We start from the raw sequence: 27,788 nt of genomic DNA, 5'->3' as shown, positions 1-27,788 counted from the left end.
ATACACATATAGACATGTGTGTAGAATAACTCAGGATGTCTAATTTATTTTTTATTTTTTATTTTTTTAGAAAAGTGTTTTTTTTTTTAAGATTTTATTTATTTATTCATGAGAGAGAGAGAGAGAGGCAGAGAGACAGACAGAGGGAGAAGCAGGTTCCATGCAGGGAGCCTGATGTGGGACTTAATCCCAAGACTCCAGGATCATGTCCTGGGCCAAAGGCAGGCACTAAACCGCTGAGCCACCCAGGGATCCCCAGGATGTCTAATTTAAAACATGGCAATTGGTTGCCTCTGGGAAAAGAAACAGAAAGGTCTGGTGACAGGGATATTTTCACTGTATATCTTTTCAGTTGAATTTTGCATGACATATTGCTTTAAAAAATAATGAAATATGAGAACTCTTTTGGAAGCCAATTGCAGCAGAATGTAGGTAAATCATTGAATGATGCAGGACCATGTGGAAAGAGAGGTTCCGCCCATAACTATACCAAAGCCCAGATATAAGAGTGAAGCCGTCTTGAACAGTTGAGCCTCAGCTGAGCTCCTGGTTGAATGCAGCCTAATATGCAACCCAGATCACCCAGCTGAGCCCAGCCAAGTCACAGATGCATGGTGAATAATAAGTCATTTTTCTTTGAAAACACTAAAATGCAACTAAAATGCACACACACGGAAAAAGAAAGATATATAGGAGAGGAAAAAAAAAATTGTTGAGTGCAAAAGAGTGACTTTCCAAAGTAGAATTCTAAGGTAAGTACGAGACACGTTTTAGCTCACTTTCATTGCTGCTAAGCAATAGCAAGTAATTAACTGTGTACACAATACCAGTCCTGAATGAGGGCATTCTACAGTAGGGATCCAGTGATACAGTAGAAATCACATAGATTTAAGACTTCAGCAATCTCCTTAACCCCAGACCCTCGATGAAATAGTGATGATAACATACACTTTGCAGAGCTCTTGTGAGGCTTGAAGAAGATTCCCAAAGATGATCCTCGGCTAGAAGACAGTAGGTGTGTAATAGTCATTGGCTTCTTCAACCATTGCTGTCCACCTCAGCTGTATCAAGTTACTTGATGCTGCATTACAAATAATCCCAAAACTTAATGGCTTAAAATAACAAGGATCATTTATTATCTCATGGTTTCTGTGGACCAGGATTCAAGAGCAGCTTGGCTGGCCAGTTCTCTCTAGCAGATGTTGTCTAGAGCTGCAGTCATCAGGAGGTTAGACTGGGCTAGAGAACCCACTCTCACCCATTTGCATGGCCCCTAAGTACTGCCTGTTAACAGGAAGCTTCAGTTACTCGCCCAGTGGCTCCTTTCCAAGGATCTCTCAGGTGTCCTCACAATACTGTTTACCTGAAAAAGAGAGCCATCCTTGAATATCATCACCATCGTAGAAGTTAGCCTCAATTCAATGTAGGAGTGTACTATATACAAGGGCATGAATTCTTGGTGGAAAGGAACACTGAGGGGCTGCTATGAGTTGAGTTGTGACCCCCCCCCCCCATTCATATGTTGAAGTCATAAGCCCCAGTATCTCAAAATGTGACTTTATTTGGAGATAAACTCTTTAAAGAGATAATTTTTTAAAAAATTTATTTATTCATGAGACACACACACACAGAGGCAGAGACATAGGCAGAGGGAGAAGCAGGCTCCATGCAGGGAGCCTGATGTGGGACTCAATCCCGGGACTTCAGGACCATGCCCTGGGCCAAAGGCAGACGCTCTATCCCTGAGCCACCCAGGCATCCCTTTAAAAAGGTAATTAAATTAAAAAGAGGTCTGTGGGGTGGGACTAATCCAATGTAGCTGGTGTTCTTATAAAAAGAGATTAATACATATGCAGGTACAGAGGGAAGACCACATGAAGACATGGGGAGAAGGTGGCCATCTGCAAGCCAAGGAGAGAGGCCTCAGAAGAAACCAACCCTGACGGAACCTTGGTCTTGGGCTTTCCGCCTCCAGACTGTGAGATGATAAATTCCTGTTGTTGAAGCCATCTATTTGTGGAACTTTGTTACAGCAGCCCCAGCAAACTAATGCAAGGGTCATTGTGGAAGCTAACTTCCATATTGACCATCCTGTTGCATTTAAGAAATAACAGCTTCCTCAGACACAAGGATACATATTGCATAATTCAATTTATTTTTTTTTAATATTTGTATTTATTTATGATAGTCACAGAGAGAGAGAGAGAGAGAGAGGCAGAGACACAGGCAGAGGGAGAAGCAGGCTCCATGCCAGGAGCCCGACGTGGGATTCGATCCCGGGTCTCCAGGATTGCGCCCCGGGCCAAAGGCAGGCGCCAAACCGCTGCGCCACCCAGGGATCCCTCAATTTATTTTTTAAAAATATTTTATTTATTCATGAAAGATGCACACAGAGAGGCAGAGACATAGGGAGAGGGAAGAAAAGCAGGCTTCCCGTAGGGAGCCTGACAGGGAACTCGATCCCAGGACCATGGAATCATGACCAAGGCCAAAAGCAGATTCTCAACCACTGAGCCATCCATAAGCCCTGTATAATTCTGTTTATATGAAATTTTCAGAGTAGGCAGATCTGTAGAGACAGACAGTAGATTGGCAGTTGTTAGGGACTGGAGGTCCAGGGAAATGAAGAGTAACTGCTAATGCATGAAGGATTTCCTTTGGGGGTGATAATATGTTCTGGAATTACAGAGTGGTAATGGTTGCATAATTTTGTGAACATACTAAAAACCACCAATTGTACACTTTAAAAGGATGAATTTTATAATATGTGAACTACACTTCAATTTTTAAAAATGGCTTCTTGTTGCTAATCTGCCCATCAGTTGGTATTTTGGGGTAATATTTTGGGCTGAGTTCTAGTCCCCGAGTTGGGTTGAAGAACACTAAAGAAATATATGCCAGTCTTCCTCTCTGCAGCAGACTTACAATTGAGTTGTGGTAATGAAAAATTGGTTTAAAAATACTTCCAATGCATTATTTAAAAGGCTGCCAAGAGTCCAGTTAGAGTCTAGCTTGAGGAAGTCTACCACTGGGGAGAAGCAACACCTTGGTCACTCCCCCATTGGCCCGTTCCAGCTTTTGCTCAAGCTGCAGTGACCCACCCTGTCATGCATCAATTGACCCAGGCCTCAATTTCCCTGATCCAGAAAACATTTGCCATTGTGAAGAGCCAAATATAGTAGTTAAGAGTTTGAGTCCTGTGCTATATCGTGATGGTTGTAATATCCTCTTCTTATGAGCTGTGTGGCCTCAAGTTGGATTGTGTGCCCTTGATGTACCCTAACATTTGATGATATTTGTTGGTGCTTGGGTGTGTGCACACACACAACCATTAACAAAATGAACCAGTTGCCATATTCTTTGGTTACATGTAAAAATAACCTTGTCCTCAGAGAGACATTGGAACCATTTGCTTATTGAATGTTTTCTAGAGACCAGGCCTGTGCTAAGAGCTTCTCAAATGATACCTTATTCACACCTTACAATAACTCTGTTAAAACAATATATCGCTACCCTCATTTTTGAAATGAGGCAAATGAGGCATTCAAGATATTAAGAAATGGGCTCACACAGCTAGTATGAGGCAGGGTCAGAATTTGAACTCAGGTCTTCAGATGTCAAAGTATGTTATTTTTGACAATATGGTGTTACATGCCCCTTCCAATGCCCTTCATTTCTCCTCTTGAAAGTTGGTGGGCAAAGATCCCTACAACTGCCAGGGCTGACACAAAAGTAGTGAAACTGAATCATGGATTGAGGTTCCCTACTGAATGCCACCTACTAAGTCCTTGGTGATAAATTCAAGTGAGTTGACTTCTCCGAGGGGGCATGTGAGGTTTGATGAAGGAGGATGGAGAGAAAGCTGGGAAATGCCTTTGAAAGACAGACAAATAGAAGAAGCAAAATGTGGGCACTTACCTCTGATGGCTCTCTCCATCTCCCCAAGGGATATTCTTCTTGCCTTCTGAAGTGATGCTAACTTCTGTTTATTGAGGGCTAATTCTACCAGACAGGATTCTAAGTGCATCGCACAGGTCACCACATTTGATTCTCTCCCTCTCTCTCTTTTTTAAAGATTTTATTTATTTATTCACGAGAACCACACACAGAGGCAGAGATATAGGCTGAGGGAGAAGTAGGCTCCTTTCAGGGAACCTGATGTGGGATTTCATCCCTGGATTCCCGGGCCAAAGGCAGATTCTCAACCACTGAGCCACCCAAGCATCCCACATTTAATCCTCTCAACATGCCGGAAGAATTTGGGGCATAGCAAGTTTAAGTAATCTGCCCAAGTTTGCATAGCTTGTAAGAAGAGGTGGTAGTATACCATGCAGAGGGGGACCTGAGCCAAAATTTTTTACTTCTGTATTCAACCACTTCTCTAGGACACCACGGCAAGTGTTTGCTGGAACAGGGAGGGTACTCTGTGTGGCAGCCACCATTCGAGTGCCCCAGGAATGAATGAAGTCAACATGTCTACAAAGACACATGATATAGATAATTGTAAACAATGAGAAGCGGAACATTATTCATCCAGTGCCCTGTCACCCTATAGACATAAACACACAACCATCAAATTAAATACTATTTATTATGTAAAACCCTTTGGTTTCAACCTGTCTGTGAGTTGTAAGAGCAGGCCCAGAGCATCCCTTTGTTTCCAATCCTTCTAGTTAGGAGTACTTGTTGAACCCTGATGAGAAGTGCATCCAAGTGGCAAACAATTATGAAATCCACCAAATGACTTTTGAGAAGAATCTTAGCATGCAAATATTGTTCATGCATGACACCAGCACCCACACAGATTCAGGGCTGCTGCTCACCTCCCACAGTTGCAGAGCAGTCCCTGCCAGACAGAACCAAGTCACCATCCAGTCCTAATGAAAGAAAAGAGTACATACAAGGATTTAGTGCTGCAGATCTATTGCCTCTAAGGATTCCTCTCTGTCAACAAAGGGATAATCCTGAAGGTCTCACGGAAGCACAAATTCAAGGACTTCATGGAAATCATAGGTACGCAAGAGCTGTGAGACAAAATGCACCGGTCTCATTTAAGAAGTCTATAGTTAGGGGGCACCTGGGTGTCTCAGTTGGTTAAGCAACCAACTTCTGATATCAACTCAGGTCTTGATTTCAGGGTCCTGAGTTCAAGCCCCATATTTGGGCTGCATGCCCAGCATGGAACCTACCTAAAAAGGAAGTGGAGGAAGAGGAGGAAGAGGACGACGACGACGACGATGACGACGATGACGCCGACGACGATGACGACGATGAAGAAGGAGGAGTCGTCTCTAGCTGGAGTCATTTAAATGCCCTGTTATTCTATTTCTGGCTGTTAAATTTAGCTTTCACAGAGCTTGTGTATTTTAGAAACCCACATAGTAGATGTTGACTTACATGATATGAAATAAAATGAGGAAATCCATGTTTTCACTTTATTTATTGGAATTTGCACTCAATTCTTATTGTTTCAAATTAGCTGTTATAAATGCCTTTGAACAAAATGCTCTCAGTAAGCATGCTCTCCTGTATTATTAGTCCAGGTTCTCTGGAGAAACAGAACCTATAAAAAAGATGATAGATAGATAGATAGATAGATAGATAGATAGATAGATAATCTGGAGAGAGAGAGATTGATGTATTTTAAGGAATTGACATATTTAATCATAGGGGCTAGCAAATCCAGCATCTATATGCAGGCCTGCAGTTTGGACATTTCAGTAGGAACTGATGCTGCAGTCTTGAATCCAAAAGCAACTTGGAGGCAGGATTCTTTTTTTCCAGGACCTCCAGTCTTTTTTCTTAAGGACTTCAATTGATTGAAAGAGGCCCATTCAATTGTGGAGGACAATTTGCTTTACTCAAAATTTATTGATTTAAATGTTAATCACATCTTAAAAATACCTTCACAGCAACACCTAGACTGGTATTTGACCAAACAACTAGACACCATGGCCTAGCAAACTTGACACATAAAATTAATGATCACACTGCCTCTCTTGAACACCATCACCTCCCACCAAGGATGGCACCTCACATTCTAGTTCCCACCTTTCTACCTCCTCATAACTTATGACCTCCCCTTGTGCTTATGCATCTTGTCACTTTCTCTCTAGATCTTCATTGTCTGACATAGTAGCCAGTAGATACACATGTACTGTAAAAGTTAAATTTTAATTAAAATGAAATGAAATCTAAAATCCAATTCCTCATTTGCACTAGCTGCATATCAATAGTCACATGTAGCTATTGGCTACCATATTGGACAGCACAGAATAGAACCTTTGCATTATTGGTGAAAGTCTCATTTAACAGAGCTACTCTAGATGCTTCTTCCTCAGATATTGACAATCTCAGAATTCCAGGTTTGTAGTCTTCTTGACCATCTGGATGCTCCTGTAAATCCTCTTTGATAATGTTGTGGAAGGGCATTTGGATGCACTTGTATAATTGTTCAACAGAATGCTGTGTATGAATCAGGCTAAGTAATGCCAGCTGCTAAAACAAACAACCTCAAAATAGCAATGGCTTAACACAATAAAGGCTTATTTCTTGTCCAAGTCACATCCTCTGCTCTTTGCAGTCATTCCGTGTTCTTCCAGAGCCACAGTGTTCTCCACTGGAATCTGACTGTAGTGGGCCAACAAACAGAAAATGGGGAAGAGAGTATAGAATATTTGGGGGTCATCCTTAGGAGTGGCTGCATCACTTCCACTCACATTCATTGGCCAGACTGGGCCATATAGACCCATCTAACTGCTAGAAAGCATCAGACATGTAGTGCCAAAGAGGAAAATGAACCGAATGGTGAACACATAGTGCTATATCACAGCATGTAGAAAATTGCATTTATCAGTGAACACTATTCCTCCAAACAATGAAACATGTCTACATAAAAACCCTCCTGCATACATTATAATTTTACACATCTCATACAGAAAAATAAAAAGTATCAGTAGGTATTGATGAATAATAGCAAATAGTGAGTTTCAAGGCCATGTAGAATGGCGGTTAAGAAAGGATGGACTTTAGAATTAGAAAAGGTCTGTGTTTGAATTCTAGCACTACTGCTAGCTGGCCAAGAACATACTGACAACATAATCTTAGGCCAGTTGCTTAAACTTGTGGTGCCTTCAAAAGGACAGTCCTGGGGTTTAAATGATGCAACAAATGCTTACACCAGCAAATGCTGTGACAAGGAGGGGTTACATAAACATATACATGTGACAGCCTCTTCTATCTTTTTTTTCACTCCTACGTTCTACTTTTGAGTCCTCTCTTCTTACAAACTGTATTTTCTAATAGCATAGGATGCAATGTCTAATATTTTGGTAGAGTGATGGCAAAATGAAATAATTTTCCATGTTTGGTTTGTTGTAGGTTTAGTTGTACCCCCCCCCCTCACAAATTCATATATTGAAGTCCTAACTCCTAAAACCTCAGAATGTGACCTCATTTAGAACTGGGGTCATTGCAGATATAATGAGTTAAGATGAGGTCATACTGGAGGAAGGAGGGCTCTAATCCAACTGACTAGTATCCTTATAAAAGGAGACATTTGGAGACATGCATGCACACGGGGAGGACACAACGTAAAAATGAAGTAGAGATCAGGGTGATGCATCTATGAGCCAAGGAATGGCAAAGATTGCCAACAAACCACCAGAAGCTAGGAGAGAGGCATGAAATAAGTTCTTCATAGCCCTCAGAAGGAGCCAATCCTGCCAACACCTTGATCTCAGACTTACAGCTTCCTGAACTGTGACACAATAAATTTTTGTGGTTTAAGCCACCCAGTGTGGGGTACTTTATTATGGCAGCCCTGGCCAACAAACATAATATCCAAGCAGTTATTGACTCAAATATACAGGATCCATTTGTAAAATGGCATTTAAAAATGTAAAGTTTAAATTGTAAAATTCCAATTTCAACATATTTCCAAAACCAATTTTCCACTCATAAATCTGTTTTTGAGCTTACAAAATCAGCAGTTTTTCTTTTCTTTTAAGATTTTACTTATTTAGGGATCCCTGGGTGGCGCAGCGGTTTGGCGCCTGCCTTTGGCCCAGGGCGCGATCCTGGAGACCCGGGATCGAATCCCACGTCGGGCTCCCGGTGCATGGAGCCTGCTTCTCCCTCTGCCTGTGTCTCTGCCTCTCTCTCTCTGTGTGACTATCATGAATAAATAAATAAAATCTTTAAAAAAAAAAAAAGATTTTACTTATTTATTCATGAGAGACACAAAAAGAGGCAGAGACATAGGCAGAGGAAGAAACAGGATCCCTGCGGGGAGCCCAATGCAGGACTCTATCCCAAGACCCCGAGATCACACCCGGAGCCAAAGGCAGATGCTCAACCACTGAGCCACCCAGGTGTCCCACAAAAGCAGAGTTTCATATGGATCATCCTAGGATCCATGATTACAGGGATAAAACACTGTCTTTCCTTGCTGTATGTTTAGTGGGGCTCCTGGGAACCCATATTTAGAACTAAATTCACTAATACCACACAGCTGTGGCCCTGGCCAAGTCCCTTACCTACCCTGAATCCTTTTCTTCTTCTAAAAAATAAAGAGGTGACAGATTCTCTCTTTCACCTATGACATTCGGTAGCTTATAGGAAGCCTTGTGGGTCCAGGCAGACTTGTAGGCCTGCAGTCCAGGTAAGTGAAAACAGAGCTGCTTATAGAAATCAGCTCTACTAATATAAAGGGATTTAAAAATAATATTGAAAGACCATACTACAGCAAATTAAATTTCTAAGTAAAGAACACTGAATTTATTAGAAGTGTCAACATTCAGAATACATAATTTTAGCATACTCTAGAAATATTCACTTAGTTTGCTATATTTTGTTTTTTTTTCTTTTTTCTTTTATTTATTTATTTTTTTAGATTTTATTTATTCATAGAGACACACACAGAGAGAGAGAGAGAGGCAGAGAGAAAAGCAGGCTCCATGCAGAGAGCCTGACGCGGGACTCGATCCAGGGTCTCCAGGATCATACCCTGAGCTGCAGGCAGCGCTAAACCGCTGCGCCACCAGGGCTGCCCTATTTTATTGTTAATAAAGAAGGTTCTATATCTAGATTTGTCATATGTCATTAATAAATCATTTATAAAATGCAGATTATAATTATTTTGAATTATCTATTTACTGTTTAATTATATTTAAGTTTAGGTTCCCCTAAAATGGCCTAATAAAAATTTGAGATGCTAAGTGACTGCTTCATCTGCTTACTCTGTGTATTTGCTGAAAATAATTAGTTATATTAATTGAACTTTTTTTTCCTTTAAAAAACACATCTGGGTGAGGCTGAATCTAAATAAAATATGCTAAAAATATGCATTATTTTTGCCAGTGTGGTGGGTAAAATGTAGTTTGCACTAAAATGAGCAAAATAAACCTTTGTACATGACCATAGAATCAATTTGGTATAATGATTTGATATAACAACTAAACACAGAGTATTAGTACTACCCTGAGAACCAGGCAAGAGGACCCCTGCCTTGGCTTCTGTATATTAATAGAGTCTGTTCTGGCCCTTTTCTGGCCATGCTACTCCACACAAGGGAAGAGGCCCCAGTATATACTTGTCTGGAACTCACATACACACACACACACACACACCCTTCTTCTTTTTTTTTTTTTTTTAAGATTTTATTTATTTATTCATGAGAGACACAGAGAGAGAGGCAGAGACATAGGTAGAGGGAGAAGTAGGCTCCATGCAGGGAGCCCAATGTGGGACTTGGTCCTGGGACTCCAGGATCACGCCATGGGCTAAAGGTAGACACTCAACCGCTGAGCCACCCAGGTGTCCCCACGCACACCTTTCTTAGAACACATTCCAGGTAAGTACCACTCTGACATGCTTTGCTCAAGGCCTTGGAGCTTGGCAAGCTCCAAGGCCTTTAGAGACCTCTTTCCTGGATCATTCCTGAAAGGGTGACTATCACTGGTGGGCTCACCATTAGGCTTGGTGTGTGGCTATGAGAGGCTAAGGTGGACTGGGTTGGGGGACACATACATTCCTGTCTGTTAGGAAGCTCCTCACAGTGCTTGATTGAGCCTCAAGTGGTAGAGGGTAAGTAGGGGAAGAAGTCACAGAACTAAATCCCCCTGTGGCTTTCCAGGTTATTAGGAAGGCACATTGGTCAAGGTAGGAGGAAAGAACAGTTTATCTACAACTTGTCATTGTGAGTTATAATCATTTCATACTTCAACAGATAGCATGAAGGCCTCCAAGTACTCTAGCCCTGGACCTAACAAATAAGAAGAGCAAGCCGAGTAACATCATAATTGTATATTGCCAACCTTTAAGTGGTCCATCTATCTCGCTAATGATCAATTTGCTACCTTTAGTCACACCTTGCACATAAGAATAAGTGAAATTAGTGGCTGAGAAAAGAAACCAAGTGAAGAATAAGAGACTAAAGAAACGCTATAGTGTAGTTCTTCTTCTACTCTGTGGGTTTGGAATATGTTTTTCTTCAGGAAGCTTATGCCCCAAGATGATGACAGTCATAAAAAGTGATGTTTACTATGTGTGGGGCCCTTTTATAAGCATTACACACATTAATTAGTCATTATAACAATGGCATAGGTGGGTCCTGCAGTAACAGCCTCCCCATTCTACAAGAGGAAGTCTGGGCATGGAGAGAGTGACTTGCCTGCAGTCACACAGCTAGGTGGAGGAAGAGGAGATTCGAGCCCAGGCAGTCTGGCTCCAGAGGCTCCGCTGAAGGATTCGACAGGGCGTTTGTCCACTGAGTCACGTCTGCGCAAACAAATGTCTGCTTCACAAGCAACTAGTTAGCCACTCTTCCCTCTTCACAACCACATCCTTGGGGCAGCACGGACTTTCCAGCAAGCAGCTGTTCTTTTTTTTTTTTTTTTTTTTTATGGGGGAATGTTTTATTAAGAATAAAAAAAAACACACACACAACTTCCTGATAACATTTTAGAGCAAAAATGAATAAAGAAGATGCAATATTTCCCATAACAATATCGAAGAAATAACATCAATGAGTCCAGAAAATATCTTTAGGAGATAACATGGTGTCACTTTGCAGAGTTCTGGGTGAAATCTTTTCTGAATCACCAAATTCAGACATCTGTAAAACAATTTCAGATTAAGTTGTTAATTTCTGTTTACATCCAGTTTAGAAATTACCATGATGATTTCCCTCCATTTCTTAGAAAATGTATTTCAATAAGAGAAACTTGACGTTCTGGATTGGTAAGTACCCTTTGAAATTCCCAGAGATTAACCTAAAGAAAAACTGCAATATCTGTGTGTGTGTGGCAGGGGGCGGAGTATATGTGTAGGCGCCCCAGAAGCATGACACCCAGCATGTTGTGGACTTGACCATTTCCATCCAATTCCGCAGAATTGCTGGTTCACCACATCAGCCCAGGAGGAGGACATATCCTCATTTCAACAGACACCTCCTCAGGGTCCTCTGCTGTGGAGGACAAGTCTCTGAGTCCATGAGCTGTCTCATTCCCTATGAGAGTCTTCAGAGGATGGGGATACCTGCAGGTCTTCTTAGAGAACTCTCGAGGGGACAGGCACACAAGTTCCCTCACTCTGAATGACACAATAAACTATTGGTCAAAAGAAACACAATTCCCAGACATAGAAGAAACTCTGATACTTTGTATCTTTAATCTGCCTTCGATACATGAAAACCTACGAAAAAGTGTGATTTGTTGACCAAAATTCCTATTTTCCTTTACTTTCCAGTAAGCATGACCTTTCCAAATTTCCATATAGAGTGGAAATACATTATTGAGCCCTTAAATGCCAGTGCAAATGATGAGACGTTACAACTGCACATCTACGGTCACACTCAGAGGCATTTGATTGGTCATGCAATAATTTCCATTCCACAATGAATTTGTCAGTCTCTTCTGTAAGAAATACAATGATAACACAGAGCACCTATAACCTGGCATGAAAAACCATTTTGCTAGATTCATGAACTTGGCACTGTTTTCCTGAGGTATAAACCGAGGTCAACATTGAAGTTGAAGTGACATGAAATCCATGAGTCCACCTCTTATGTGTCAGGAGGTGTCACAAAGGGGGTGGTAGCAAAATCTTCCTGAAACCTTATATTCACTGGGAGGCGGGGCAACTCCCTTGGGATAAGGGTCCTTGTCAGTTTCCTTGTCTTCAGTCTTAATATAGGAGGTAGGGAAGGGAACATGATATAATCAACGTGGTTCAAGTAGGCTGGATGCAGTTATCTCCTGAAAAATAGACATTTAATTCCTTTTGTACCATTTCCAAGCCACGACCAAATGTGTCCATATTTTTGGGGAGACTTCTCCATCTACATTTTGTGCAAGTAAAACTTTGCACACTCATACATTATTGTTTCGCAAGCAGCTGTTCTATTGTCAGGGCTGAGCGCAGAGTATTTTGGGTTGTCTTCTTTTATGGTGTTTTGTTCTGCCTCTTAAGTGTGGTAGGAAACAAAGTTTAGTGCAGCGCCCCGCTCAGAAATCCTGAAGAAGGGAGGGAGAGGTGGTAGGAAGGAGAGGATGAATCCGGGAACACTGGTGCAGCTTGATGCCGCGGGCGGAAATAACCTACTGAACTGCTCCTACCCAGCGGCGCTCCCCACAACCCCTCAGCCTCTACCAAGGTCCTCACGGAGGCTCCCGGTCGCGGGGAGGGCCAGGGTCTCTCCCGCGAGAATTCTGAAGGGCGAGGGGAAAGGGAGACGCCAGACTCGGGAGAGGGAAGCCGGGGAACCGCGCCCCCCCCCCGCCCGGGCCGCGTCACCCACGCGGAGAACCTTCCCAGGGCCTCCGAAGCTGCGCGCGCAGCCTCACAGCACGCCCCGCCCCCGCCCCGCCCCCCGCGGCGCCTGCCCCGCCCCCCGCCCCGCCCCTCCGCGGCGGCCGGCGCCCGGTTTACCGCGGTGCATGGTGGGGCCGTCGCCCCGGACAACCCGGCCCCCCACCCCCGCCCGGAACGCGGCTGCTCCTCGGCGGTGCTGGGGCAGGGGGCGCGGCGAGGGCGGCATGCGGCCGGCCTCCCCGCCTTCAGCGCCTCCGGCGAGCTCCGACTACCACGAGAGGCTGGGCCGCCTCCAGCGCGGGCTGCGGGACAGGTACGTCTCCGGGGCCGGGGCGCGCGGGGTGGGCCCGGCCGGGGGTCAGCCGGCGCCCTAACTCCGCGGCCTCGCCACCCACCACCCCCGCCCACCCCCGCCGTGTTTCTCAGAGCCCGGGTCCGCCCGGGACGCTCCCCAGGCTCCCGGTGCGGCCTAGAGGACAAAGTTCCCCAAATACGGTGCCCGCCGTCCTCACGGGAGGGCTCCCACCGGGAGATGCGGCCGCGTCACGCAGTTTGCCCAGAAGCGACACTGGGAGTCCTCTGCCTGCCACTCTCATCACGCCTCGTGGATTTCCCTACTTCCCTTCTACACGCCTCCTCCCTTGTCTCTCCTAAGATCGTCATCCCTCCCTGACAGCTGCACTGCATCAGCGATGACAGCCTGGGCACGCAGGCGGGGGAGTGTGTGTGAGAGAGACAGACACAGAAAGACAGAAGCATCTGCCCTGTTTGAATGCAGGAGACATTTTTTGGGGCGGGGGGAACGAGGGCTGGCCGGATTTCCAGCAAAGAGGTGACATTTACAGAAGGAGAAGTCCAGCTTCCAGAGGGTTCGTGATACTTTGATTAAGACGTGAAGGATGAGAGCCACTAGATCTAAGAGCACAGAGAGAAAATTATAAAGCAATTTACTATAAATAACCACATAAAAGATAAATTGTTGGAACTGTTATTCAGCTGCTAAATTAATTGGAGTTGGAAATCTCATTAGTTGACAAGAAAGGAAATAGATATTTGGATCTCTTGATAAACACAGCGTTTAATGAATGTTAAAAGTTACAAAATCATTTCAGTGAAGAGGAGAGCTTTGTGTGTGGCAATTCTAAAATGACAATGATAATTACATATAAGGTAAAGGCAGTAATAGGTGGTTATAAAAAGGAATTATATTCATCTTAGCCTCGATTTAATTCTTGTCAAATATTTATAGAACATCCGCAACAGGCCTCCTTAATTGCCCTCACCATATTTTACCCCTTGATCCTTTTCTATATCCTATTTTCTTTCTGACATACTGCCACTCACCCACTCCAGGGACCTCCTCACCTCCAACTTAAAAAAAACAAGACAAAACAAAAAAACAAAAACAAACAAACAAACAAACAAAAAAACACTTCCTGCAGTGGTTTCCCTATGGCAAGTATTGATCATCCCATTCCCTAATTTACGTTATCTCTATTTTAATACCACTGTAGATAAATGGCTTGAGTGACTTGCTCCCTGCTTAGAGAGAGAATTCCAGGAGGACAAGAACCATATTTAGCTGTATCTTTAGCTGGTAATAGAGTACCTGAGGTGGAGGAGGAGCTTGACAAATTGTTGAGTGAATGGCAGAGATCCTAACGTCAACCAGCCAGGACCCAGCAGTTTTGAATGTCACGTATACAACACTGTAGCCACACATTGTCACTAAATCTTGACGATTTACCAGTCAACCAGGGAAAGTGAAGAGTATGAGATTTCAAAAATGGTATTATGTCTGCACATACCTTATAATTAAAGGAGAAGACACTGCTCTGCACATCAGCACACCTAAAGTGCTTTTGCTCTGTTAGAAGAGTAGCTTAGTGTTCTTAGGCCTTTAGTTACTTGTATCTCTTAGCCCAAGTTCTAATTTTAAAATGTTGCTGGTTAAAAAATAAATAAATGAATAAAAAATAAAATGTTACTGGTTTAAATGGCATTCTTTTTGAACTAAGTTCATTGTGAGGTATCATTTTTACTTTCTGTGCTAGGAACACCTGGTGGTTTATAGTCCTTATGGTATAATAACTGTGTAATGATTAGTACTCACTTTATGTTTAACACTTAAAATGTTTTAACTGTTAATCAAGGTGAGGCTGTTGAAATTATATAAGGAATTCAAGTAAAATTTTGTAGCCTATTCATGGTTCTACACTTGGAGGTTTTTAAAAATTGTTAAGTTGGTACAAAACTGTTGCTATGTGTTTTCATCTTTCATTTAAAAAAATATTTTTTTTAGAGAGGAAGTGTGGAGGGGCAGAGGGAGAGAGAGAGAAGCCCAAGTAGGCTCCTCGCTGAGCGCGGAGCCTGACATGGGGCTTGATCTCACTACCGTGAGATCATGACCTGAGTGGAAATCAAGAGTCAGATGCCTATCCAACTGAGACACCCTGGTGCTCCTTATTTTTCATCTTAAAAGTCCATAACTAACTTCTCATGCATAGTAAGTACAGAGGCATATAACTTTGGATGCAGAGAAACTTGGGTTCTGCTCTACAAAGAATTGTGTGACTTTGAGCAGGTTGTTCAGCTTCTCTGAACCTTGGCTGTTCACCAGAAATGAGGAGCACTGAATTACATGTATGGTAAGGCCACAGATTTGTTTTTTCTCTAGTAATGAGCTTCAAACTAAAAGAGTTGAATGTTGTAGTTTTACAAAGAAACAAGTAATGAATATCATTGTTTGTATCCTATTTGAGTGTTTGAATGTACCTGCTTTTTGTTTAGTTTTGTTTTTTAATCACTCTCACTGACTCTAAAACTTCAGAGTCATTTTAAAGGCTGCATCCCTGGGTCATCCCAGCTGCTTTATCAGTCCAGAAATTTCCTGGGGGTAGGAGATAAAAACAGCCTGCCCTTTTCTGGCCTTCTTAGAGCTGGCTCACTGATGGTCTAATATAGCTGGTCTAATAACTGGGCCTTTCCCTGGTAAGTAGTATATTTCTAGCCCAGTTTGTCTTAGCTGAAGTCACACATAAATGTACTTTTACATTCTTAATTTTATCCTCTTTGAGTATGGTGTTTTCTCTGCACTCGGTGAAATCAATCATAGAATCTTAAAGAGCCTGCTGGAGTGACTTTGTTACAGTGTGTGTAGTGCCACATGCATGGTAGAAACATGTGAGTGGAATTGACTCTTATAATTATATAAAAACATCCCTTTAAAAGGCCCATTAACCAGTTTTTTCAATGCCAGTATTGATTCAGAGTGAGATATCATAATAGTCCAGAAATTGATTCTGAGATATTAGCTAAGTGAAGCTGAAGTTGGTATTGAGACAAAAACAGAATAACAAGTGCTTAAAAGGAGAAAAGGGAATCATGTGGCTACACTCTTAAGGACTAGCAGCTGTGTAAACCTTTGAATGGTCGAGGTGAGGGATGCAGGTGACTAAAACCATGGACTGTATTATGGGTATACATCCCAGGGTTGGGTGTTTCAGAGATTCTGAGATAAAGATTTAGTATGTAGGGGTTGCAAGGTCATCTTCCACATAAACCTTTCTCTGGCTTTTTATTGGAGTAAATATCTTGTTTTAAGTCTTAAATTTAAAATAGAAATGAAAGACAGCATTCAGAAGCTCTGAAGCGTGGATGAGGAGGTTGGGAAAAGGGCCTGTGATGAGATTAATGAGATTAGCATCATGTTGTACGCAGTGGAAGGCCAGGAGGTGTTTGTAGTTTTTCACCATCTGAAGCGCCATAATAGGTAAGTGTGACTGGCAGATGTGTTTATCTACTGAAGACAGAGGAGCAATGAAGAAGTTCTATGTTCATGATTAAAAAAGAACTTGCGGCACAGGTGGTGATGGATTCCTAAAAAGACTGTGGTCGTTTTTCACTAGAGGTTGTAGGTGAATTTTTAAAATTATTTTGAATTAAATTCAAGCTCGCAAAAAAGTTGCAAATATAGCAGAAAGACTTTTAGTATTTCCCTCACCCAGATTCCCACTCTTAACATTTCATTATATTTTTTCTGTTTTTGTCTATCTGCCTGTCTAAAATTATTAGTCTTTTCTGAACTATGTGAGAAACTGCAGATAATGATGCCCCATTACTCCTAAAAACTCAAGTGTCTATTTCCAAAAATAAGGATGTTCCCTGACATGGATGCACCCTATGACTCTCCTAGTGTGGAAATCAACGCTGATACCAGTCCACAGACTCCAATCACATTTCACTACCTGCCTATTTTGCCAGCTGTCCTAAGACTGTTTTTTTCTTTTCTCTTTTTTAAGATTTATTTATTTATTTATTCATGATAGACAGAGAGAGAGAGAGAGAGAGAGAGAAAGAGAGAAAGGCAGAGACACAGGAGGAGGGAGAAGCAGGCTCCATGCCGGGAGCCCGACGTGGGACTCGATCCCGGGACTCCAGGATTGTGCCCTGGGTCAAAGGCAGGCACTAAACTGCTGAGCCACCCAGGGATCCCCAAGACTCTTTTTTCTTTTCTGGACCAGGATCCCATCTGTGTACTCATTTGTTACATCCTTTCAGTCTCCCCCAGTATGGAGCTATTCCATAGTTGTTTCCTATCTTGTATTCTGACAATTTCATAGAGTCCAACTCTATTACCCTTCTAGAGGGTAATCCTCAAGCTGGATCCATCTAATGGTTCCTCATGATAAGACAATGATCACACTTTCTTGGCAGGAATAACACAGAAGTGAAGCAGGATGTCAGGGCACAAGGTCACAGATACACTTAAGGGTCCTTCTGTCTTTGTAATTTAATGATAGATGGCTCACTGTTCATTCTTCATTAACTAAGTATCCTACTAATCATGAAATTTTAGAAGCCGCCAAAGTGACTAATAAACAATTCTAACATGGAAGCAATTATGCCATATTTACTTCTCTTCTAAGTTCACTCTTATTTTTTTAAATTTTAGTTTAGTTTAAATTCAGTTAACATATATTATTAGTTTCAAAGGTAGAGTTCAGTGGTTCATCAGTAGCTTATAACACCCAGTGCTGCTAATCATATCACATGCCCTCCTTAATGTCCATCATCCAATTACTCCAGCCCCCCACCCATCTCCTCTTTAGCAACTCTCAGTTTGTTTCCTAGAGTTAAGAATCTCTTATGGTTTATCTCCCTCTCTGATTTCATCTTATTTTATTTTTCCCTCCCTTCCCCTATGGTTCTGTTTCTATTTTTGTTTTTAAGATTTTATTTACTTATTCATGAGAGACACAGAGAGAGGCAGAGACACAGGCAGAGGAAGAAGTAGGCTCCCCTTGGGGAGCTTCATGTGGGACTCGATCCCAGGACCCTGGGATCACGACCTGAGCCAAAAGGCAGAAACTTAACCACTGAGCCACCCAGGTGCCCCTTTATTGTTCTGTTTTGTTTCTTAAATTCCACAGATGACTGAAATCATATGGTATTTGAGCTTCTCTGACTGACTTATTTTGCTTAGCATAATATCTTCCAGTTCCATCTACATCATTGCAATCTCTCTCTCTCTCTCTCTCTCTCTCTATATATATATATATCTCATATCTTCTTTATCCATTCATCTGTTGATGGACACTTGGGCTCTTTGCATATTTTAACTATCATGGACATGGCTGCTATAAACATTGGGGTGCAGGTACCTCTTTGAATCTCTATGTTTGTATCCTTTGGGGTAAATACCTAGTAGTGCTATTGATGAGTCATAGGGCAGCTCTATTTTTAACTTTTTAAGGAACCTCTATATTGTTTTCTAGAGTGGCGTGGCTGGACCAGTTTGCATTCCCACCAGCAGTGCAAGAGGGTTCCCCTTTCTACAGCCCTGCCAACATCTGTCATTTCCTGACTTATTCATTTTAGCCATTCTGACTGGTGTGAGTTGGTATCTCATTGTGGTTTTGATGTGTATTTCCCTGATACCTAGTGATGTTGAGCTTTTTTTTTTTTTTTTTTTTTTTTTATTTTTTTTTCATGTGTCTATTGGCCATTTGTATGTCTCCTGTGGAGAAATGTCTGTTCCTGTCTTCTGCCCATTTCGTTACTGGATTGTTTATTTTTTGGGTGTTGAGTTTGATAAGTTCTTTATATATCTTGGATACTAGCCCTTTATCTGATAAGACATTCTCAAGTATCATCTCCCATTCTGTAGATTGTCTTTTGGTTTTGTTGATTGTTTCCTTTGCTGTGTAAAAGCTTTTTATCATGATGAAGTCCCAGTAGTTCATTTTTTATTTTGTTTCCCTTGCCTTTAGAGACTTGTTTAGCAAGAAGTTGCTGCAGCTGAGGTCACAGAGGTTGCTACCTATGTTCGCCTCTAGGATTTTAATGGATTCCTATCTCATGTTTAGGTCTTTCATCCATTTTGAGTTTATTTTTGTGTATGGTATAAGTACCTCATACAGGAATTCAGCAAAGTGGCAGGATATAAAATCAATGCACAGAAACCTGTTGCATTTCTATACATTAACAATGAGACAGAAGAAAGAGAAAATAAGGAATTGATCCCATTTATACAATTGCACCGAGAACCATAAGATACCTAGGAATAAATCCAAAGAGGTAAAGAATCTGTACTCTGAGAACTGTAGAACACTTATGAAAGAAATTGAGGAAGATACAAAGAAATGGAAAAGCAAGGGGCAGGGCAAGATGGTGGAGGAGTAGGGTCCCCAAGTCACCAGTCCCCACCAACTTACCTAGATAACTTTCAAATCATCCTGAAAATCTGGGAATTCGACCTGATATTTAAAGAGAGAACAGCTGGAACTCTACAGAGAGAAGAGTTTGTGCTTCTATCAAGTACAACTCGTTTTTAGCCACTCTGCACTAAGCAAAATGACTAGAAAGAGGAACTCACCACAAAAGAAAGAATCAGAAACAGTACTCTCTCCCATACAGTTACAGAATTTGGATTACATTTCAATGTCAGAATGCCAATTCAGAAGCACCATTATAAAGCTACTGGTGGCTCTGGATAAAAGCATAAAGGATTCAAGAGACTTCATGACTGCAGAATTTAGATGTAAATCAGGCTGAAATTAAAAACAAATGAGATGCAATCCAAACCGGAGGTCCTAATGACAGGGTTATTAGGGATAGAGAGAACATTCCTTAGCATCTTAAAAGCCATCTACGAAAAGCCCACAGCAAATATCATTCTCAATGGGGAAATACTGGGAGCCTTTCCCCTAAGATCAGGAACAAGACAGGGATGTCCACTCTCACCACTGCTATTCAACATAGTACTAGAAGTCCTAGCCTCAGCAGGCAACAAAAAGAAATAAAGGCATTCAAATTGGCAAAGAAGAAGTCAAACTCTCCTTCTTCACAGATGACATTATACTGTACATAGAAAACCCAAAAGACTCCACCCCAAGATTGCTAGAACTCATACAGCAATTCGGCAGTGTGGCAGGATACAAAATCAATGCTCAGAAATCAGTGGCATTTGTCTACACTAACAGCGAGGCTGAAGAAAGAGAAATTAAGGACTCCCATTTACAATTGCACCCAAAAGCATAAGATACCTAGGAATAAATCTAACCAAAGAGGTAAAGCATCTATACCCTAAAAACTGTAGAACACTTCTGAAAGAAATGGAGGAAGACACAAAGAGATGGAAAAATATTCCATGCTCATGGGTTGGAAGAATTAATATTGTGAAAATGTCAATGCTACCCAGGGCAATTTACACATTTAATGCAATCCCTATCAAAATACCATGGACTTTCTTCAGAGAGTTGGAACAAATAATCATAATATTTGTGTGGAATCAGAAAAGACCCTGAATAGCCAGGGGAATATTGAACAAGAAAACCAGAGCCGGGGGCATCACGATGCTGGATTTCAAGTTGTACTACAAAGCTGTGATCATCAAGACAGTGTGGTACTGGCACAAAAACAGACACATAGATCAATGGAACAGAATAGAGAACCCAGAAATGAGCCCTCAACTCTATGGTCAGCTAATATTCGACAAAGCAGGAAAGACTATCCACTGGAAAAAAGGACAGTCTCTTCAATAAATGGTGCTGGGAAAATTGGACAGCCACGTGCAGAAGAATGAAACTAGACCACTCTCTTTCACCAGACACAAAGATACACTCAAAATGGTTGAAAGATCTAAATGTGAGACAAGAATTCATCAAAATCCTAGAGGAGAACACAGGCAACACCCTTTTTGAACTTGGCCACAGCAACTTCTTACAAGATACATCTATGAAGGCAAGGGAAACAAAAGCAAAAATGAATTATTGGGACTTCATCAAGATAAAAAGCTTCTGCACAGCAAAAGAAACAGTCCACAAAACTAAAAGACAACCTACGGAATGGGAGAATACATTTGCAAATGACCTATCAGATAAAGGGCTAGTATCTAAGATCTATAAGGAACTTATTAAACTCAACAGCCAAGAAACAAACAATCCAATCATGAAATGGGCAAAAGACATGAACAGAAATCTCACAGAGGAAGACATAGACATGCCAACACGCACATGAGAAAATGCTCCGCATCCCTTGCCATCAGGGAAATACAAATCAAAACCACAATGAGATACTACCTCACACCAGTGAGAATGGGGAAAATTAACAAGACAGGAAACCACAAATGTTGGAGAGGATGTGGAGAAAGGGGAACCCTCTTGCACTGTTGGTGGGAATGTGAACTGGTGCAGCCACTCTGGAAAACTGTGTGGAGGTTCCTCAAAGAGTTAAAAATAGACCTGCCCTACAACCCAGCAATTGCACTGCTGGGGATTTACCCCAAAGATACAGATGTAGTGAAACAGCAGGACACCTGCACCCCAATGTTTCTAGCAGCAATGTCTACAATAGCCAAACTGTGGAAGGAGCCTTGGTGTCCATCGAAAGATGAATGGATAAAGAAGCTGTGGTCTGTGTATACAATGGAATATTCCTCAGCCATTAGAAATGACAAATACCCACCATTTGCTTCAACGTGGATGGAACTGGAGGTATTATTCTGAGTGAAGTAAGTCAATCGGAGAAGGACAAACATTATATGGTCTCATTCATTTGGGGAATATAAATAATAGTGAAAGGGATTAAAGGGGAAGGGAGAGAAAATGAGTGGGAAATATCAGAGAAGGTAACAGACCATGAGAGACGCCTAACTCTGGGAAACGAACAAGAGGTAGTGGAAAGGGAGGTGGGCGGGGGTGGGGGTGACTGGGTGACGGGCACTGAGGGGGGCACTTTACGGGATGAGCACTGGGTGATAGGCTGTATTTTGGCAAATTGAACTCCAAAAAAAATATACAAAAAAAGAAAGGAAAAACATTCCATGCTCATGGATTGGAAGAATAAATATTGTTAAAATGTCTATGTTACCCAGAGCAATCTACACATTGATTCAGTGTGATCCCTATCAAAATATTGTCGATTTTTTTTCTCAGAACTGGACAAATAATCCTAAAATTTGTGTGAAACCAGAAAAGACCCCAAATAGCTAGAGGAATGTTAAAAAAGAAAACCAAAGCTATTGGCATCAGAATTCTGGACTTCAAGCTATATTGCAAAGCTGTATAATCATCAAGACAGTGTGATACTGGCACAAAAACAGACACATAGATCAGTGGAACAGAATAAAGAACCCAGAAATAGACCCTCATTTCTATGGTCAACTAATCTTTGACAAAGCAGGAAAGAATATTCAATAGACAAAAGACAATCTTCAGCAAATGGTGTTGGGAAAATTGGACAGCCACATGAAGAAGAATGGAACCGGACTACTTTCTTACAACCATACAGAAAAATAAGTTCACTCTTATTTTACAAAGTAAAGATGTGTGTAGTGCTACTACCTAAAATGGCATCTCTATGATTTTTCTCTCTTGGAATCTTGTTTCCGTTTTAAATATAGGTACAGGGCAGCCCAGGTGGCTCAGCGGTTTAGCGCCACCTTCAGCCCAGGGCCTGATCTTGGAGACCCGGGATCGAGTCCCATGTTGGTCTCCCTACATGGAGCCTGCTTCTCCCTCTGCCTGTGTCTCTGCGCCTCTCTCTCTCTCTCTCATTAAAAATAAATAAAATCTTTTAAAAAAATAAACAGGATGCCTGGGTAGCTCGGCAGTTGAGCGTCTGCCTTCAGCCCAGGGCGTGATCCTGGAGACCCAGGATCGAGTCCCACATCGGGCTCCCTGCATGGAGCCTGCTTCTCCTTCTGCCTATGTCTCTGCCTCTCTCTCTGTGTCCCTCATGAATAAATAAATAAAATATTTTAAAAATTAAAACATTAAAAAAATAAACATAGGTACACCCTAATTAAGAATAGATTGTGTTCCTAAGCAATGATTTGGTATTTGGATTTTGGACCGCATTTCCCTTTAAAAGAATTTGGTTAAATGGTAGTTTCCATTCTAGATTATGCTAAGCAAAGAAATTGACTTAACTTCTAATATAGCTAATAGTAACTTTTGGCATTTTTTTAAAAAGGGAAAACATACCTGAAGGAAAACAGAAACTGATAATTAAGAGCTCCCAAAGGGGAACATGGGCTCAGCCTCTTTTCCTCAGCAGACCACCTGAGGTCACCTTCTGCTGGATTCCTTCTCTTTGATTCACAGTCTCTCTTTTTTTTTTTTTCTCCATGCCATTTTTCTTGCAGACATTATGCGATTTCTCTTTTGGCCATTAGTTCATGTTAATTTGGCTTCAGTTGAAACTAGTACTTAGGTGGTAGAGCAGAAACCCCTAAGGTCAAACCCCTTGTAGTTAAAACCCCTCAAGAGCTCTTTCTGGGACTGGCTAGTCCTGTTCAACAGTTTTACCCCCCAGCGTCTTGGTTTTGCCTATTGCCACCTCCTCTGCTGCCTATTTCCTTTACCTCTTACCAGGCTTGGGTAGAGCTGTGTAGGATAAGCTTTGTCTTCTAGCTTACTGTCAGCACTCACCTGAACAGCACAAGCTAAGTCTTTACTGGAGAGTAGTTCCAGGGAATAGCAGTCAGTGACAAATCATCACCATGATGATTTGTGATGTCACAAAGTTATAAAAAAAGAAAGTTATAAAAAAGAAATTCCTCCAAATTCAAAGTAGTAGGGGACTTGGTCTTCATTAAGTATGAATGGAACTAGGTCTACTTTTCAAAGACATGGCTCTTCTCAGGCTTGTCTACTAGGGAGCAGAGCAAGCTACCAGTCTTCAATTGAAAGTGGATTTGTGGAAGTATGTTGTCTTGACCTGGTAAAACCCTCATTACTCAAATGCCGCTATCTCAGAAAAATCTGGCCATATTTTATTTTACATATTTATCTTATTTATTGTCTGTCCTTCCCCCTAGAATGGTTAGCTGCCTGACACCAGAGGCCTTGGCTGGCTTGTTCACCATGTTAGTTTTCAGGCTTGGAATAGTTACTGGTTCATCATGGCACTCAAGAAATACTTGCTGAATGAATGAACCTACTTTCCAGTCTTTTCTTAGTGCCTCTCTCCCATTTGCTTTGAAAATCTTGTTCTTTTTGCTTCATATTGGTATCATTTTGCTTTTTAGATTTCTATGGTGATTGCCAAATATTTTTGTGTTTTGAGTTTCAAACAGCTGGCATTTTCTGCTTCTTAGACCAGAGGAGCATTCTCACAAAGGTGTAATTTCAAAAGAGATCATGTTCTAAATCCAACTGCCTATTATTTATCAGTGTAATTTATTCATAAAATATTTTCTTTCTATATTATAGTGAAAAAAAGAGACTGGACCTGGAAAGGAAACTTTATGAATATAACCAATCTGATATATGCAGGTAAGATGTGACAGTAGTAACAGTGTTTGAACCAGTTGGTGTATGTTAATCAATAAAAACACAATCCTAATGTATGTTACAGATACCATAACAGTACTTTTGCTGTTCTCTCAGGTCTAATGTGTACTTATTTCCAGTAAACACTGAAATTTAATATAATCACTGTCAAATGTAGGAATAAATTTTGTCAAAATTTCTGTAAAGATAAAAATTATTTTCACTATTTGATATCTTGTGGTATTTCAGGAATCTATTTGGCTTACATGGCTGAGAGTAAGATGTATTATGTAGTCTTTCTTATCTTTTTGATCACAATTTAAACACATCAAGCCTATGTAATGATTAAGGCATAATAACTGTGGCTGACCTTTTAACCAATTGTTGAAGGCAGGGTTATGTGATGTCTCATTTGTTCATGGATGTTTGACAATGCCTGTGAAAGTTATTATGAGCAATGGACAAAATCCATGTATCCTTTCTGGGTTATTCTAATATGAAGAGCCAACTTTTAATATTTTTAATTCTGTTTTATGGAAATTGAACTTTACCCTTAAGTCAAATATGTGGTGTTACCTCCAGTGTTATTCATATGAAAAATTTCTGGCTATGATAGCATTAATTTTTTTATTTAGCCACATTATGAGTGAGAAATGAAAACATCTCATCCAGAAGAAAGAGAAAACTTTAAAAGCAAATCACCTATAAGGTCCATTTGGTTTTCTCATTTGCAAAATTAATTTTTGGTTTTAGGTCTCAGTGTACTTTCAAGGATACCCGTCATGGTGGACAGTGATATGTCCCCAGTAGTTCTAGAAGAAACAAAAAAGCAGTGAGATGGTGCAAGGAATAGTAGTATTGTGGACACCATCATCTCAGAAGTGGGCCCAGGTCTGAGAGCATCCATGGCAGCTGCCATTTTTCTAGCTTGCTGCCAAGAGGGAAGCCAGTGGGGTCGAGATTTTTTTCTGCAGCCTGTTCCTGGCTTCCTGGGGACCTTTACCAAGCTGTCAGTTTGCTGAGTTTGTTCCCCTTTCTTACTTAGCCTCTTGTTTCCTGGAAGATGAAAGGAATGATTTGCTAAAAGTATACTTTCTTTGACTTCTTGACAGGATAAAATCCAAACTGGCTAATGTGGCTATTTCAATATGGGGTCCCCCCGCAGAAGGCATTGCCTGAGACAAGGGTTTGTATGTAGATGGTAGTTTATTTTAGGAAGTGCTCACATAAAACTGGCGAGCAAGGCTGGGAAGAATGAAGTAGGAACTGGTCACTGCTCTGGGCATCTGGTGCTCTATCCTTCCAGACCTTCAGCGGAGCCACATAGACTGCTTCTCTGCTCCTCACAAGTGTTCACTTAAGGGAGGAAGGGAACCTTTTATCTGCTGGCAACCCCACATTGGGCAGGAACACCCTAAGAGCTGTTAACTCCTTCTCACATCCATGTTGTGAACTCAGAGGAGCAACCCTGCAAAAGCAAGATACTAGGTGCATCTGAGACAGGTGCTACCAGGTGGCTGCAGCCATAGCTAGCAGAGGAAGAGCTGGGCCAAGAACGTGTGAGGAGGGCCTGCAGATATCTGGCACAACAGTGTACCCGACCCTCCATTATCTGCCCCTAGGTTTATCTTCATCACTCTCTCACCAGCCTCCCCTAACATGTTACACAGAATCTTTACTGAAGCATGACAGGACTTTATGGTATCATGTAAGCAGCGGGGCTGTGTTGCCAGGTGCCTCTGTTCAGTCTGAGCCCCACCAGCTCAGACTGGGGACAATTACTTCAACACTCTGTACTGTTTCTTCAGTCTGCCACATGGGGGTAATGGTAGTTACGAGAACTTAACAGAGCCTTGAAGTAGTATCTGACCCAGTGTAAGAGGCAATAATTTATTATTACAGTTTTCGCCAATATTAGTATAGTTATTTTCTTAATTATTGCCTTTGAACTTAGCACCGTGCTATTTCCCCTGCTTGAGCATTTCCCCTCATCTTCTCTCCCTGGCTTTCCCCAGTTTTGGGTTACCTCTGTGCATCCATCATGTCTAAGTTAAAAATCCATTTCCACTGGGAAGGCTGTCTTAATCCCCTCAATTAGGTCAGGTTACCCAGTCTGTAAGTAAGAGTCCCTGGCAGTTTTCTTCTTAGCATTCATGACACTGTATTAGACTTATCTAATTTTTTGTTTTCCCTGTTGACTAGCTGAGTGGCTTTCCTATTTACAGTGCTGAATATACAAATGGCTGTATGGATGGGTGGGTGGACTTCTGTGGTCAGCTCTGAATGCTAATGTGGGAGCAGGAATGAAACTAGACTTTGGGTGGAAAAGACATGGTTACTGTTGTACACATTCCAGTTGGACACTGGCCACCACCACAGCTTCACGAAGTGCCTGCCTGTGTAGGACAATGCTTTAGGTTCCACCTCCATTACTGTCATTTGCGTCAAAAGTGGCAGACGTGGACAGTAGTAAAACTAATCTTAAGTGTTTTGTTTAGAAGGAAAAATGGGGACAGCCAACTAAAGTCAGCATAGACTTATTAGCATGATAAAGAATTTCTTGAAAATATTTGACCTAGACAGAGGTTTAAGGTCTATTGCTGATTAGTTTTTAAGCTCTCCAGCATCTTTGCCAATCTGGTCTTGAGGGTGAACATTTTTGTGATTTTCAACTTAGTTTTGCTTGACAGAACAATGTTGAAAAATTGTGAGCACTGAGTAATACACAGAATTGTTGAGTCACTATGTTAAGCACTTGAAACTAATATAATACTCTAAGTTAACTAGAACTGGAATTAAAATTAGAAACTTAATTTAAAAAGACTGTTGAATTATTTTATTGAACTAACAATATAAATGCTTCATACCAGGTACTCTTATCATATAAAACTTGTGAAGAAAGAGCTAGAATGAGCAGTGTTGGTTCTGTGGGAAGAGTGGGCTGCACAACTTGAGCCATTCAGTGTGCCTTCTGTTCTGTACCTTGGATGAGTCTCTAAAGGTTTTTTCACAATTTGAGTAGAATTACAGAGCATATGATAATTTTATTATCATAAAATATTTTAAAAATATAGCATATTGTTATAGTTCCTCATTAAAAATTTTAATATTATCTAAATGAGAGCCTTTGGGGTATTTTAAATTTTGGAATTTCTTTGGAATTTATGGATTGTGGTTTATAGTTTGATTCTATTTCCA

The 27,788-nt window shown here is 41.4% G+C and overlaps 1 protein-coding gene and 1 long non-coding RNA gene across 9 annotated transcripts in view; one reads left to right on the top strand and one right to left on the bottom strand.

The window, feature by feature from the left end:
* Nucleotides 1–297: 297 nt before the first annotated feature.
* On the bottom strand, nt 298–23,760 carry LOC119865609. The gene is made up of 3 exons (XR_005377471.1): nt 23,301–23,760; nt 4,824–4,877; nt 298–1,363 (listed from the first exon to the last, which is right to left on the bottom strand). It is a non-coding gene; the product is annotated as an uncharacterized LOC119865609 (long non-coding RNA).
* Nucleotides 12,915–27,788, top strand: part of KIZ (kizuna centrosomal protein) — a 131,852-nt gene continuing 116,978 nt past the window's right edge. For 5 of the 8 annotated variants that reach the window (XR_005377470.1, XM_038571427.1, XM_038571426.1 and 2 more), the window contains exons 1-2: nt 12,915–13,126; nt 24,531–24,593. Coding sequence is in view for 5 of the 8 variants with exons in the window: in XM_038571427.1 (XP_038427355.1) it covers nt 12,939–13,126; nt 24,531–24,593 (251 nt within the window). In the remaining 3 variants the exon portion in view is untranslated. Of the gene's footprint in view, nt 13,127–23,891; nt 24,022–24,530; nt 24,594–25,723; nt 25,777–27,788 lie in introns of those variants that run through there. The other 3 variants (XM_038571431.1, XM_038571430.1, XM_038571429.1) reach the window with 3 other exon arrangements.

This window comes from Canis lupus, chromosome 24, assembly GCF_011100685.1.
Source record: "Canis lupus familiaris isolate Mischka breed German Shepherd chromosome 24, alternate assembly UU_Cfam_GSD_1.0, whole genome shotgun sequence".
NCBI classification, from domain to species: Eukaryota; Metazoa; Chordata; class Mammalia; order Carnivora; family Canidae; genus Canis; species Canis lupus.
The sequence above is the reverse complement of the archived record's forward strand: the minus strand, read 5'-3'. Positions and strand labels throughout refer to the sequence as shown.